The sequence below is a fragment of the Vulpes vulpes genome, chromosome 13 (assembly GCF_048418805.1).
Source record: "Vulpes vulpes isolate BD-2025 chromosome 13, VulVul3, whole genome shotgun sequence".
Taxonomy (NCBI): domain Eukaryota; kingdom Metazoa; phylum Chordata; class Mammalia; order Carnivora; family Canidae; genus Vulpes; species Vulpes vulpes.
This window is the reverse complement of record NC_132792.1, coordinates 62273045-62288541: the sequence shown is the minus strand read 5'-3', so window position 1 is coordinate 62288541 and position 15497 is coordinate 62273045. Positions and strand designations below refer to the sequence as shown.

The 15497-nt window shown below is 36.6% G+C and overlaps 1 protein-coding gene across 1 annotated transcript in view; it reads right to left on the bottom strand.

The window, feature by feature from the left end:
* CPA6 (carboxypeptidase A6) overlaps positions 1-15497 on the bottom strand; it is a 308236-nt gene that overhangs the window by 179651 nt on the left and 113088 nt on the right. The window contains exon 2 of the mRNA XM_026012235.2: positions 3333-3408. Coding sequence (XP_025868020.1) covers positions 3333-3408 — 76 coding nt within the window. The remainder of the gene's footprint in view (positions 1-3332; positions 3409-15497) is intronic.

Genomic DNA, 15497 nt, shown 5'->3' with positions numbered 1-15497 from the left:
GCTTTTAGATAGAAATGTATTTAAGCTCAGTGCTTCCAATTTCAACCCAATAGGACTATTTCTTTGCTAAAGAGAAATGAAGAAATGCGAAGAATTAACACAGCAGGCCTGAAACGACTGTTCTTAGAAAGGTCTACTTACAAGTTTGGCCATTAGCTGGCATCTGGAAACAGGGTGGTAGGATTGGCCCTAAAATCTAACTGGGAAGAGTGGCTCACTGTGCACCTCAACAGTGCAAACAATATAGTTCCTGCTTTCCTTTGGAGAATCGAATTTTGGTATGTGCTTGGCAGAGGGGGCCTATATGACTAGGCCCCAGTAAAAACCCTGGGCCCTAAGTCTATAATGAGCTTCTCTGGTAGACGATATTTCATGTATGTTATCACAACTCCTTGCTGGGGGAATAAAGAACATCTTGTTTAATTCCACAGGGAAACACCTTTTTTTTTTAAATTTATTTTTTATTGGTGTTCAATTTGCCAACATATAGAGTAACACCCAGTGCTCGTCCCATCAAGTGCCCCCCTCAGTGCCCATCACCCAGTCACCCCCACCCCCCACCCACTTCCCCTTTCACCACCCCTAGTTCAGGGAAACACTTCTTGTGTGCAAGCCTGAACCTGGTTTCTCTTGGACTTCATGCCATTTGCTTTTTCTCATTGCTGGTTTGCTTTGTATCTGTTTGCTATAATAAATCATAGCTGTGAGTAGGATTCTCAGTGAAATGTAATCTTGCAAATCTCTGAACCTGTATATATATGTATATATATGTATATACATACCACCCCCCTGGTACTGCCAGGGGCAGCTGGGAGGGGGACCAAACTGTGGGGATCCAAGGGTATGTGCAATGTACGTCATATATATACAGACGGGGGTGGTACTGGTGACTCAAGGAATAAAGTAAATGAGAATGTGACAATGTACACTGGGTCTAGTCTCCACCACCCAGTAAACTTGGCCTTATTCTTCTCCATTGAGAAAATGATCAGAGTAAACAGATTCAAGACAGGAGGCAGGCCTCATGTGGCTTCTAGAAGGTTTGGCACCCTCTAGATGTGTGCTCCAATGCCACACTGATCCAGGGCAAGTTAACTTCTGTCTCTCCTAATTTCTTCAGCTCTAAAATAGCATTAATAGTACCCACCTCATAGAGTTGTTAAAAGAAGACAATTTATAGGAAGTACTCAGACTGTGACTGGTGCAGGGTGACTCAGAGGGGCTGGATGGAATTCTCTGTGGTGTGGGACCGCCAGAGCATCATCAACATTCTGATATTAATTTCCTTGCTACCCCCTTAACTCTGCTCCCCCTTCCGCACCAGCCTCCCTTTCCTTCCCTTCTCTTAGTTGTCCTCTAAAGCTCCTTCACATCCAAACCATTTCCTCCCCCGGGTTACTACCCTTCCTCAAGGGCCAGATGAAAATATGCAGGAAGTTTTTTTTTTTTTTTTTTTTTTTTTAGTGTGTACAGAACTGTGCACAGAAAAGGGCACGATATATTGTGTTCTCATCAGTGTCCATAGTCCTATCTCATGCTCAACATCTTTTCATTCCGTCGATTACAATTTACAAGAGTTAAGTAACCCTCCCAGTCCTCACTGATGTAATTTTATTACTTTTGATAATGACAAGTGATCATCACATATATAATTGTGATTTTATTTTTATAACTTTGTAAGATCTATCATGTAAATATACTTACAAATGGTGTGGGGGCAGATTTTGTCACAAATTTTTTCCTCAATACTTAGCTAAGCATATATGTTCCCTGAAATATGGTATAAAGTGGCTATTTTTCCAATTGGTGTATCTAAAATATAATTTCAATGGAGATGGGAGCTTCTACTTGAAAACTGCTTTGCAAATGTTGAGTCCCTGGGAGGCTGTTTAGATAATGTTCAGGTATTGCTGCTAAAAAGACTATAATGGAATTAAATGAGCATACATGACCAGAAGAAAGTTCATGTCACTATCCTGAAGCAGAGATGCCTTTGAGAAAGAGAAGAGGTTTAGGAAATGTCTGATGAGCAGTCCCTCTGGTACTGGATACAATCATAACAATTTGGAGTGAACTCTTGCATTTTCACTTTGAGCCCTTGTAATGAGACCCAAGCTTAAATTGGATAGTACATGTATAAAAACTGGGAGTAAAGAGAAAGAAAGGAAATGAATAAATTCCAAGTTCAAAACTTCATTTGTAAGTGCATTCAATATTTGAAGGAAAGATGTCAGAGAAAAATCAAGCCAACAATAAGACCAAAAATGTGATAATTACAATTATCTCCAGAAACCACTAAATCTATCCCTCCTCTCTTATCCTCCTAACATCTTTTCCAGGTAAGACTTCCAGGCATTTAGGACACATGTTTTCCTATCCCACATTGGAGATTAAGGAGGTCTTCTAGGTAATCTGATTTGCTATCCATTAAAATAAAGCTAAACTGCCATATATTTTATGGTCTTGCTTCTTTTCTTCCTAGGCATAGAAAAGAGCCCATCACCATACCTCTTTTTTTTTTTTTTTTTAAGATTTTGTTTATTCATGAGAGAAACAGAGAGAGAGGCAGAGACATAGGCAGAAGGAGAAGGCGGCTTCCTCCAGGGAGCTCAATTCAGGACTCGATCTCAGGACCTGAGCTGAAGGCAGATGCTCAACCAATTGAGCCACCCAGGCATCCTATCACCACACCTCTTATCATAACATTCTAGTTAAAGCTAACACTCAATTATATTGCAGTCGTAAGAAAATGAGAAATTCTCTATCTCTAAAATCCACAAAATTCACCAAAGATTAAATAATCCGAGCCATTCAACCTTTGCCCATAGAATTTTCTTATCAGACTCACTGAAACAAACCAAAATTAATTTAAAAATTTCTTTTATTTTCCTCAATTCACTTCTGCTTGAATTTAATTAGAATGAAAGTATAGATGATTAGCAGGAAAATTTTAAGAAGGAAAAGTTAAGCTCTGGAAAATTATAAACTAAATTCATTCATTCATTAAAAACAACAAAGACATTTACTGAACTTGTAGGATATTCCTACATTCATTCATTCATTACCACAGCAATGAAAAAAGTAGACAAAAGCTCTATCAATGAAACTTACATTCTACTAAGGGAGATGGAAAATAAATGAACTCATAAATAGATAATGGGATAAGATACATCATGTTTTGAATAACCTTAACTTATCCTTTAAAAGCTCTTTAAAGTTATCTCTTAGCATTTTCTTTTCTTGGCTAATTAATTCTACTTACTCAACTCCCATCGGCAAAGCCCTGTAAACACATCATAGATGTAATGATAAGTGAGTGGAAGCTCTCTTACCTTAAGTTGGTGGTATATTTTCTTCAGTGCATTTGCTTCTTCTTCTGTATTGGGAATAAGTCGAATCACCTTATCACTATAAGAAAGGAAAAAAAATGGTGTTATTTGCCTTTCAAAACTAAAGATTTAGCCAGCTTTATCTGCTTGCTTTTAAAAAACTAACTTTGCAACTGGGAAGAGAGACAGCAAAACTCTGGGCTGGTCTAATATCAGAAATACCTGGGCCAGCAGTTATCCAGTTATTATTAATCTCAGATAACATTGGTCTTAAAAAAAAAAAAGATTTATTTATTTTAGGTAGAGTGGGAGAGGGACAGGGGGAGAAGGAGAGAGAATCTCAAAAGCGGACTCCCAGCTGAGCACCGAGCCTGACTCAGGGCTTGATACCATGACCCAGAGACCTGAGCTGAAATCAAGAGTCAGCTGCTTAACTGAGTCACCCAGGAGCCCCCAACATTGGTCTTTTTTTTTTTTTCCTCATCAGCTTTTGAAGATTACAAATTCACACTTAAGCAGAGAAAAGGCCAAAAACACAGGAACAAAGGTAACAAGGACAAGGACTTTAATGAATAGCTCAGAGCAGATGCCAAGCAAGAAATTTCTGATGACAGAGGTAAAAACACTCTTTTAAAAAAAAGCTTAATGCTGAAAAGGAATGTGACTTTCAATAAGAAGACATATGAAATCTATGCACTATGGAAAATTTCTGGTTTGGATTCTTCCTACAATGAGAGCAGTAAAGATAAGCTCATCTCTATGGGCCATCTTATGTCTGTAGTACAGGGCTTCCCAAGTGACATATGGGGCCAAACTGGAGGGTGACCAATTGTTTCAACGATGCCACAAAATACGAATGGCTATAAATATTTTTAAGTGATAAAAATTTTAAGTTGTACCACAGCTGATATTATATTTGAACAATCTAAAAGTTTATTTCAGTAAAGATCCTGAATTGTTTAGGAAGACCGGATGAGTTGTGCTATGGTCCAGAGAGTTCTCTATAGCAGTGAGCTCCCCTAAGGTGTGTCAGAGAACTATTATTATTTTTAGTTATGTCACAGCTCCAGTATGTAATAATCACAAATGGCTCAATGCTTTTTGCATGTAGTTATTAAGTACTTATAAATGGATTGGTATAAAGGAGATCATGGAGAATTGGTTTCTAGAGGAAATTTAAGATATCTCTATACTAAATAGAGTACAAGAGTATTTTTCATAACCCTTTACAGTATTTTACAATGACTAAAGATAATTAGTATATATATATGTGTGTGTGTGTGTGTATACATATGGCAAAAAAGAAAAACCCAGCAGTTCCACCCACAACTTATCTCTCCAACCTCAAATATACTGAAGGATAGAATGTGGTATTTTCCGTGGTTTTACTACTTTGATGAATAGCAGTGTCCAAGGCCTGGTAAAATCAATATGGAAGTTCTTGAACCCCACAGGAGACTTCCAGATTTGTTGGAAAATTATTCTTAAAAAAAAGAAAGAAAAAGAAAATTATTCTTTAGGGCTGTGTGTTCATTTCCAATCACTTTAGCTTTGTTATTTCAAATGATCCTGTTATATCTTCTTTAGGTCCACGCATTAAAAGGCCCATGGATTGCTGATAATTTAATGTGTTTTGGCCACTATTCTCCTAATATGACTTTGTCACTTCAGTTTCCTTAGAATCACACAAAACCACCCCTCAGTATTAATGCCATGAAGTCTATTTTTCCAGAAAGAATAAAAGAAAGTAAAGGCAAAGAAAAAAAAATCAAGTCACTGTGAAACACCATCAAATATGACCTTTAGAATTTAAATGTAATTTACACCTTTTCTCTTTTTCATTTCTGGTACACAATTCTCTGTCCTTAATTTTTCTTGGGTTCCTCCTATCCTGGCCTCTCCCACCTGACCCAATATAATTCTTGGCAGAGAAAGGCAACTCCACTGGGTAATATGGTTGTTTTTGAGGGATGGATCACTTGACAGCTTGCTGAAAAACACCTCCATCTGGGGCCCTATCAGCTCCTCAAGAGTGCAAAGAAAGCAATCTGTAGCTGTTTTACAGCCATAGGAAAAAACTTTTTTAAATGATGGATAATTCAATCTGGCAATTGGTTCCTCTTCTGTGAGTATAGGATAAAAGGTGAACACACCTGGGATTATTCAACTCTGAAAGTGATTGCACAAGCCCAGCTTTGTCACTTTTATCACAAAAAGTTCACTTCATCATAACTTGCAGCAATTCTCAGGTGTGACTTAAGAAATGTGTTTATTACTGTTTGAATACTTGTCAGAGAACATACAATAAAAAAGTTATTTAGGGAAACCCACATTTTGTAAATCCATAAATTTTATTAGACTAACCAGTAGCCAGCCAATCAACAACAGTCCTCTACTCAGCATGCAAAAGCAAATGCCCCATTTGTTCCATCAAACAGAAATCTGGCTTTCCCTAGATCTGATAGTCTTTTTTTTTTTTTTTTTTTTTTAAGTGGTGAACAATAATTCGGTACTACAAACAGGAAGGGTTCACGAAGTAAAGTAGCTCCGGCAACTCTGAAATTCAAACTAGCTCTGCACAACAATCAAAGGTGAATAGAGAGGCTTTCCTTATAACTGATGGGGTTTTTCCACCACTAGGTGGCAACATCAATTTAAGACCCCCTTGGCTATCCTTTGGGATTAAGTCCAGAGGACCAAAGGTCTGCAAAGGGGTTGAGATTAGGGAGCTGACTCAGCAACCAGCTGCTCACATGTACATGTGTTTGTAAATCAGATATTTTTAGCTCCTGGAGTCTGTGTAAAGTTTTCACAGAGAGGACAGGCATATTAAATCACATTTTAAAGATGTGATATTAGAGGCAAAATATTCCAGATAACTAATCACCCAGCCATCACATATTTACTCATGATATACTTAAGGTTATGTTGCTAGAATGCTAGCACCAAGTTGCAAGTTGATTATTGATCCTAATGTACAATAGCAACCACATGAACACTATTAAATACATTTAATCCATTTAAAAAGTATTATTAAATGCGTAACGAGAACATATGCACCCAGAGAGGAGTATCTGGCAAGATGGCACCTTCTCTAACCTTTTACAATCTGCCTGGGTTTCAGTTTCCTCATTGAAGGCGTGAGCAATGAACTGTTGCCTTCCCATTTTAAAGTTCTAAGACTATGCTGCTTGAAGCTGGTGCCTACCACATGTATTGCCAGGTCTTGACTGCAACACCTGTGGAAGAATGTGTTTTGCAGGCAACTGGAGAGTCCTCAAGCTCCTTTGGAAAGACACAGATCTGAAGCTACAGATTTTTTCCTTCCGGGTCTTGGCATCAATTTTCACAATTGATTCCATTATTAAACTTTGTACCTTGCAGAACCAGTTTATAAATCTATGCTTGTAAGAATGAAAATATTATAGTATACACAAAATAAAGCTCCCCTTCCAGTTCTATTCCATGCCAAACTTCTCCTTGTCCCCTAGTGGCCATTGTTAATTTTTTGTGATCCATTCCTGACTCCTTTGTATTTACACATATGCACACTCACACGTGATGGTCTCATAGCATTTTATAATACTCATTTGCTTTTAGTTTTCACTTAGCATGTTACTTTGAAAACACTTTTTAAAATAAACAGTTGGATTCTAAATGCTAATGTTTTACTTTGGAGTTTTATGCCTATATTCAGAAGGGAGATATTTTTAAAAATAAGCTTTTTATAAACAAAAAATATATATTCTTTTTTAATCACCCTTGTTTGATTTTGGCATTTGCATTAAGCTATCCTCACAAAATTGGAAATTTCTCACCTTTATAATATGTCTGGACAAACTGAATGACATAGAAACTATGTCTCTGTTTTGTAGAATATACCCATAAAATAATTCAAGGTAGGACAGCACTTTTTCTTTTTGGGGCTTAAGTATCTAGCTTCTCAATTCTTTTGTAGGTACTGGTCTATTCAGTTTTCTTCTGTGTTTTTCCAGTGAATTTTGGTAATTTATTTTCCTAGAAACCATCCATTTATATAAATTATAATAAACTCAATTAAAATGTCTTATAATATGGGATCCCTGAATGACTCAGTGGTTTAGTGCCTGCCTTTGGCCGAGGGCGTGGTCCTGGAGTCCCGGGATCGAGTTCCCCGTTGGGCTACCCACAGGGAGCCTGCTTCTCCCTCTGCCTGTATCTCTGCCTCTCTCTGTGTGTCCCTCATGAATAAAATCTTAAAAAAAAGTCTTCTAATTTAAGGCATCTTAATCTGTAGCTTTGTCCCCCATGTCCTAACTTTCCAAAGACACGGATTCTTTTTAAAATCATTTTTATTATCTCTGTAATACATATATCATAATTTCTATCTTTGTAAATTCTGTACTTTATTTAGATCTGCTTTGTTACTTGTGTTTTAGTAGGGGATATTTTTATTGACATTCAGATTTAAGTTGATAATTTCAGGTTTTCATAATTCAACTTATTTAAATTAAAAAAAGTCACTCGTGGGATCCCTGGGTGGCTCAGCGGTTTAGCGCCTGCCTTTGGCTCAGGGTGTGATCCCGGAGTTCAGGGATCGAGTCCCACATCGGGCTTCCTGCGTGGAGCCTGCTTCTCCCTCTGCCTATCATGAATAAATAAATAAATAAATCTTAAAAAAAAGTCACTCGTTTCTCTCAGACCCCACCCCTTGCCTCTGATAGCCACCAAAGTTTTGGGTTTCCTTTTTTTTTTTTTTTTCATGTATAAGAGAGATCATATAGTATTTATCTTTCTCTGACTTATTTCACTTAATACAATGCCTTCATGGTTCATTCATATTGTCATAAATGGCAAGATTTCATTTATGGCTGCATAATTTTTGTGTGTGTGGAAGTGGAATCGCTGGATCATATGGAGGCTATACTTTAAAGAACTTCCATACTGTTTTCCAGAGGGCCTGAATCAATTTATACTCCCCACCAACAGTGCACAAGGGGATTTCTTTCTTCCACATCCTCGCCAAAACTCGTTATTTTCAATAATAGTTATTCTAACAGAAGAAGGGTGATATTTCATTTTGGTTTTGACTTGCATTATCCTGATTAATGGCACTTGAACACCTTTTTATGGGCTTGTTGGCTATCTGTATACTTTGGGAAAATGTCTATTTAGACCTTCTGCCTATTTTTTCCGTTTTTGGCTATTGAATTGTATGAATTCTTTATATATTTTGGATACTAGTCACTTATGGAACAGGTGGTTTGCAAATATTTTCTCTCATTTGGTAGGGTAACTTCATTTTATTGATGCTTTTCTGTACTGCGATCCATTTGCTGCAACCCCACTTTATTTTTGCTTTTGGGATCAGATTAAAAAAATCCTCACCAAGACCTGTGTCAAAGGTCTTACTGTCTAGATTTCCTTTCAGGGATAAGTTCAAGTCTTACATCTTTAATTCATTTTGAGTTAATTTTCATGTATGGTGTAAGATAGTGGTCCAGTTTCATTGTTTTGTATGTGGCTGTCCAATTTTCCCAATGCTGTCTATTGAAGAAACTGCCCTTTCTCCATTGTATATTTTTGGTTTATTTATCATAATTAATTGACCATATATGTGTAGGTTTATTTCTGGGTGCTCTGTTTTGTCCTATTGATCTGTGTGTCTTTTTATGGCAGTATGGCATACATAACCATATTGTTATGTTTACTACAGCTTTGTGGTGTGGGGGTGGAACCTGGGTGGCTCAGCTGGTTAAATGTCTGCTTTCAGCTCAGGTCATGGTCCCAGGGGCCTGGGGTGATGCCCTGAGTTAGGTACCCTGCTTGACAGGGAGCCTGCTTTCCCTCTCCCTACACTTGGCTCTCTCAAATTAAAAAAAAAAAAAAAATCGGAGTTTGATGCCTTCAGCTTTGTTCTCATTTCTTAAAATTACTTTAGCTCTTTGAGGTCTCATTTCACACAATTCTTAGGAATTTTTATTTCTGTGAAAAATACCATCGATATTTTGGTACAGATTATACTGAATCTATAGATTGCTTTGGGCAGTATGGACATTTTAACAATATTAAATCTTCCAATCCATGAGCATGGAATGTCTTTCCACTTGTTTGTGTCTTACTCAAATTCTCTCATTAATAACTTATTTTCAATATGCATTTTTCATCTCCTTGGTTAGCTTTATTTATAGGCATTTTATTCTTTTTGATGTACTTATAAATGGGATAATTGTAGTTTTTAGTTTCTCTGTAGCAAAAAATATTTTGAAGAATGTTAAAAAGTTCTACACTTTTTAGTATGTTTATGTTATTTAGATGTTCTGTCCTTATTGTCTTAAATTTGACAATTTTTGAATTTCATTTAATATACCTAACTGTGATTTTGGATTTGTCAGTTTAAAGACTCTTAATTCACATATTTGATGATATATAACTATATATAAGTTCATGACTACTCTATATTCTGGATGGAATAAAGTTTTTATCCTAAAAGTTTCTAGAAAAATCCTTCTATGCCTCATTTAATGCTCTTTAAATTTCTTTTTTGCCAAATGATTGGCTGGGACAGTTTTGCCTGTCTTTCTTTTTTTCTCTTTTTATGTGTTTCTTGGAAAATATCATAATGCTAGATTAAATTTTTAAAAATTCAGTGAGATTTTTCTGATTTGAACTGGAGAAATTTACTTATTCACATTCATTACATTACCTGATTTTATATATATATTATATTTTGGTTGTTTTTGCTTTTTTGGTTTTAGAGACAGAGCACAGAGCACAAGCAGGGTTGAGGGAGAGGAGGATGGCAGGGAGAATCTCAAGCAGGCTCCACCCTCAGCACAAAGCTTGACGCAGGGCTCCATCTCATGACCTTGAGATCATGACCCAAGCCAAAATTAGGAGTTGGATGCTCAACCAACTGAGCCAGCCAGTTGCTCCTTTTTTATAACATAAACTTAATAAGCATAAAAATGTAAGGCACATACATTTTCTAGTATTAGCAGATATATACATGTGTGGTTTTAGTTTTTTCATTATTTGTTATGGGTTCTTACCTTTTCTCCTTGCCATCATTCTTGGAGTTAATTCTCTGCCAATTTTTCTTATCTAGTAGCAAACAAGCTATGCATCTTATGTCTATTTTTTTTTTTAGTGATTTCTTATAAATTTTACCAAGTTACTTTAACAGATACTTCTTTCACATCTAGAGTTAAGTCTTTGTACGTTCGTCCCTTGAACAAGATCCTAAGAATATTTTTTTTTCAGCCACTTCTTTCCTGTTTTTCTCCCTTTTTGCTCCATGTTTTGTTAAAATCACCCGGAGTTTTTGTTGTGCATTGTGTCTAAGTGGATACCTGAACTGGGTCCTTTCAAAAATCAGATGTTGAAGACCTAACCTTCAGTATTTCTGAATGTGAATATATTTGGAGAGAAGGTTTTTCAAGAGGTAATTAAGTTAAACTAAGGTAACTGGATTGAGCCCCAATCCTGTCTGATTGGTAGCTTTATCAAAAAGGAGGGAATTGGGGCACAGAGTTGCACAGAGGGAAAACACCATGAAGATACAGGGAGAAGGTGGCTATCTGCAAGCTAGGAAGAAAGGCTTCAGAAAAAATCAACTATGCTGACACCACGCTCTCTGACTTCCAGTACCAGAACTGTGAGAAAATAAGTTCCTAATGGCTTAAATCACCCGATCTGTGGTACTTTGTTACCATAGTGCTAACACATACACTGAAGATGGCAGCTTAATGGATATGTCCTCAGCCATTCCTTGATATTTGAGCAATTTTAGTCACTTTGTTCCAGATTCTCCCAACACTGCATACATTTCCTATCCAGCACTCATTGCACTCACTGCAGTTTTAGTGTCTTTATTTCTTACTAAGCTCTAAACTCTGCAAGAGCAGGAACTTAATAGATTTTGGTTTATTCTGTGGGAGTTCTGCGGAAGTGTCTTTATAGAGTAGTCTGAAGCTTATCTTGAGAGGTCTAGAGCTAGGTTTAGGTTTTAATTGCAGCTTCTATATCATGCAGAGTGTAAATTAGGAGCCCACACCCATACATGGTAGAGATCTGGGGTATCTAACTTTTCAGTGATCTCCCATCACCCAAATCTTTAGTAGACCAAAACCACCTCCATTTCTCCATCTATAGGGAGTTTTTCTTCAGACTTTGAAGTTGCCCTTATTTTTATAAACTTGCTGGTAAGCTCTCCATGTCTTCCTGTTATAGGCATTGGAATCCCAGCTTCAGATATGACCACCTCTTTTTCATAGTCCTGACTCCCAGAACCACAGGGCATCAGCTTTTTCTTTCCGCTTTAGCTTTTGTTTATGCCTCCAAGTATTTGGCATCCAGAAATTTCCCTTTCTTTTCTACAAAGTTGTTATCTACTAAAACAAGTGACGGGGTGGTAAAAGAACATGCTCTGGAGACAAGTTGCCAGCACTAGCTGTGGGACTTCATGCAATGTTTTTCACCTCTGTGCCTCAGGCCCTCTATTCTATAGATTGGAATTACTGGTCCTTAACTCATGGGTTATTGTGAAGATAGAGGAGTATACATGTTAAGTGCTTATAGTAATACCTCACCCAGAGTAAGGGCTGTATATATGTTTGGTACTATGAAGTTTTTGCATTTTTGGCATATTTTCTCTTTATCCAATATTTATACTTGAGGGTTCCTAACAAATCAGCCTTCTATGTTTTATTATACTCTAATGTGTTGAATAAAAAAATGAAAAAGATTCTTTTAAGAGGAAACTACTTGTTAGCAAACATCCTGGGTGGCCTAAGAATGTATGACTTGTCCATAATCTCCCTTTGAGTTATCATTTGTATCTGGTATCTTGTAACTCTTTCCCATGTGACCATGCCTAATTTGACACCTAACTTAAAGGCAGTCAGTGGATGAACAGGTGAATTAGAAGTGAGTCCTGCCCAGTTGGGTCACTTTGACTGCTGATCTAGTCCAATCTATCTTTGTGAATTTACACTTGAAATGATGAAAAAAATCGATTAGTAGTATCAGGAGCAGTGGCAGTAGATACAGGTAATAGCTCAATTATTACCACAATGGCAAAGTTCTCAAGCAGGGATCATAGGCACTGCCCAGTGCCCTTTGTAAATGACCCTTTAGGCTCCAGGGGCCTGGTTTGGAAATAGTCTCCATTCTTCCTTGTGTTTCTTATAATAAACTCCTATTATCTGATTTATCTGGAGCATGCCTTTTTTTAAAAAACCTAACAAATGTACTAGTGCTAAGAATATTGAAACTTAATTTTTAAAAAAGTATCTGGTGTCTAAGTCACTAGATTTATCTTCTCTCATCTATTTCCTCTTCAGGTAGGGAAAAAAGAGAGGAAGGCTGGATTCTACATGGTGCTCTATCACTTGAACAAATTTGCTTACACATTTAGCCAATGATCCCTAATCCTTAAATTGAAGAAATAGCAATATACTGTTGCATAAGGTTTTTGTGAGAATTATTTCATTTAGACACATTTGTTCATGTTACATTATATGCCAGACACAGTGGTAGGTGCTAGGGATATAGCAGTTTCTGCCCATAAAATGGGCTTACAGCCATAGTACCAATGAAATATTGTCTGGGAAATGCCTAGCTTGTTACAGCTTCTCAATGCTTAATAACTTCTGTTATTATGTCTGCAGGAAAAATACTTTCTTATTCTGTAGAACTTGAACTACTGAAAGGAGATACTTCTCCAAAGTATGTTTCACCTGTGAAGATTAGAAACAATAAAATACTATTTTATTATAAATCTATTTAACCTTTTTGTTATTTTTGCCAGTGTTTTTGTTTCTTGACCTTTCCATAGGTATGTGAATCTAATCATTGATCAGTATGCTTTATATAGGATACTTTATATATAATAAAAATGAAAAATCTCAGAGAAAGTTCTATCTAGATGTCCTCTATTGGTACAAGCTGCCAAGATTCAGTTTTTCAATACTTTTAAAAACACAATTTACTCAGATATAGAAAAGGATATCTAATGCTATTCCTTAGGAGGTATAAGATTAGATGACTGTTGTGGATGCTGTTGGCTACTCCTCCAAATCTATTTTCCCCTTAAGCCCTAGCAGAAGGGGTTTACTCTGGTATTCATTCTATCCGTTCATGAAGAATTTGGGTCTTCAGCCAGTCAGAGCTTTGTATATCTGCCCAGCAACTCTGTTGGTGTGGAGATTGACATGTGTTATGAATTGGCCCAATAAAATTTAAGGGAAGGATTATTATTTCATGGTGGGTGAGGGGCATTCATTTTCCTGTCAAATGTAAACAAGGAAATGAATAAGCCTGCTTGCCACTGGCAGCCTGTAATTAGGAAGGGAATGAGTTGTAGGGTGAGGCAGATTCTGTGGACTCTTGGCATGGGGAGGAAGAATGAACCTGGGTCTTCAGTGGTCTTGTTGAAATCAGGCAACCTTTAGGCTAGTCCAACCTCTGGTCTCCTCTTATGTAATATAAACATTTTATTGGATAAGCCAGTTTGAGTCAGGCTGTGTCCTGCTTGTAACCAAAAGCACACTGCACAATAATAAATTACTTAGTTATCTTTAAGGAACGAGATAAGGAAACTATGGAATAACTAAACTTACTGTTAAATCAAAGTCTTCTTAGATGGAAAATCACATCAGTGTTCCTTCTTTTCTCCACACCCTTCTCTAAAATACCCTTTTGATTTTGATGGCCACTCTGTGTGTGCTTTCTGAAGGGAAAACTAGGATAATGATCAGTAGCTAAAACTCATCTCCTATTCATAAGAAAAATAGGACAGTTTAAAATATTTGCTGGATTTTCTGGAAATTTATATCCTATGGAAGAGTTATTAATAGAATGTTCACTCACTTAAAAAAAATCTCATGCCCAAGCACAAAGAAATCCATTAGATAATCCTACTTAGAGAAATTAATGTTCACATATAGATTCTATATTATAAAGTACTTGGGTCTCAGTGCTGCATTTCCTTTGTTGAAAGATTATGTTTTGATGCACATGAAAAATTTCATTAAAAAGCAATAAATAAGAGACAACTTGGCAGAGAACTTTAGAAAGCTAAATGGATTCTTCCCTTCTTTGGTCATGGTTTATGGTCGCAATATAAAGTACTCAGAACATGAAGAAATTCCCTGTGGCAGTTTGCTTAGGACATAAAGATTTAGACTTCACTTTTGGATTAGATGGAAGTGATGACTTTCTTCTTTTTTCGTTGCTGCTGTATTTTAACAGCAGCGAAAAGAAAAACACACAGCCTTCAAAAAGCCTTACTGATGTACTTCACTTTATAACATTTTCTCAAGAGATTGAACACCTACCATGATATCTCACACATAATGGAGGATCAATAAATATTTGCTGAATTGAATTAAAATTGACTTTCTATAAACTGCATCATCTGTTAAGTTTCTGAAATTGGCTTCCACAGTAAGGCCTGAGAATTTCCTCTTCTCCCATTACTACAGGTCAGAGAGGAAAAAAGCAATAAAATGTCACCCTTCCATTAATTTTTTACAGTAAGATATTACCTTCACTGTGTCCCAAGAATTTGCTCTGCTTAGTGTCACATAATTATATAATACTTCAATTTAGTCCTGCTTGTAGTATTTAAGAATAGGACTCAATCTGAGAAAAGTATTACCACAATGGAGAACAAAGCATTCATTAAACATATCTATGTAGCAATTATTCCAGGCAAGTCTCTGGTGGGAAGAAAAAGGAAAGGAGCTAAAAAGCATAAGGAAAGAACTTTCAAAGATGGGTAATAAGGTATAAGCAGTATCATATTACTATCGTAATAAGGTAGCATATGATCAATGTTTTATATATTACATAGAAAATGCACAAAAAGGATTAGAGAATGATTAGAGAAGGCCTTATGGAAGAACCCAGATATTTGAAACTAAGATTTGGTTCCCAGTGGACTGACATATATTGGTCTAGTGATTTTGAAATTTGAGTGTATAAAATATATACCTGGGAATCTGTCAGCATAATTTGTTGGGGGAAAAATATCCTGAAATCACCTTTCTGGATAAAACACTAAGCAATAATGGAATATGTAGGTTTGTTTTTGGTGTATCTTTTAATATGCATGGGTAGGTGTCAATAGAGCAAGGGAAGGCCTAAGAGGGCAAAAACGTTTACACAAGCTAATACTGAGACCAG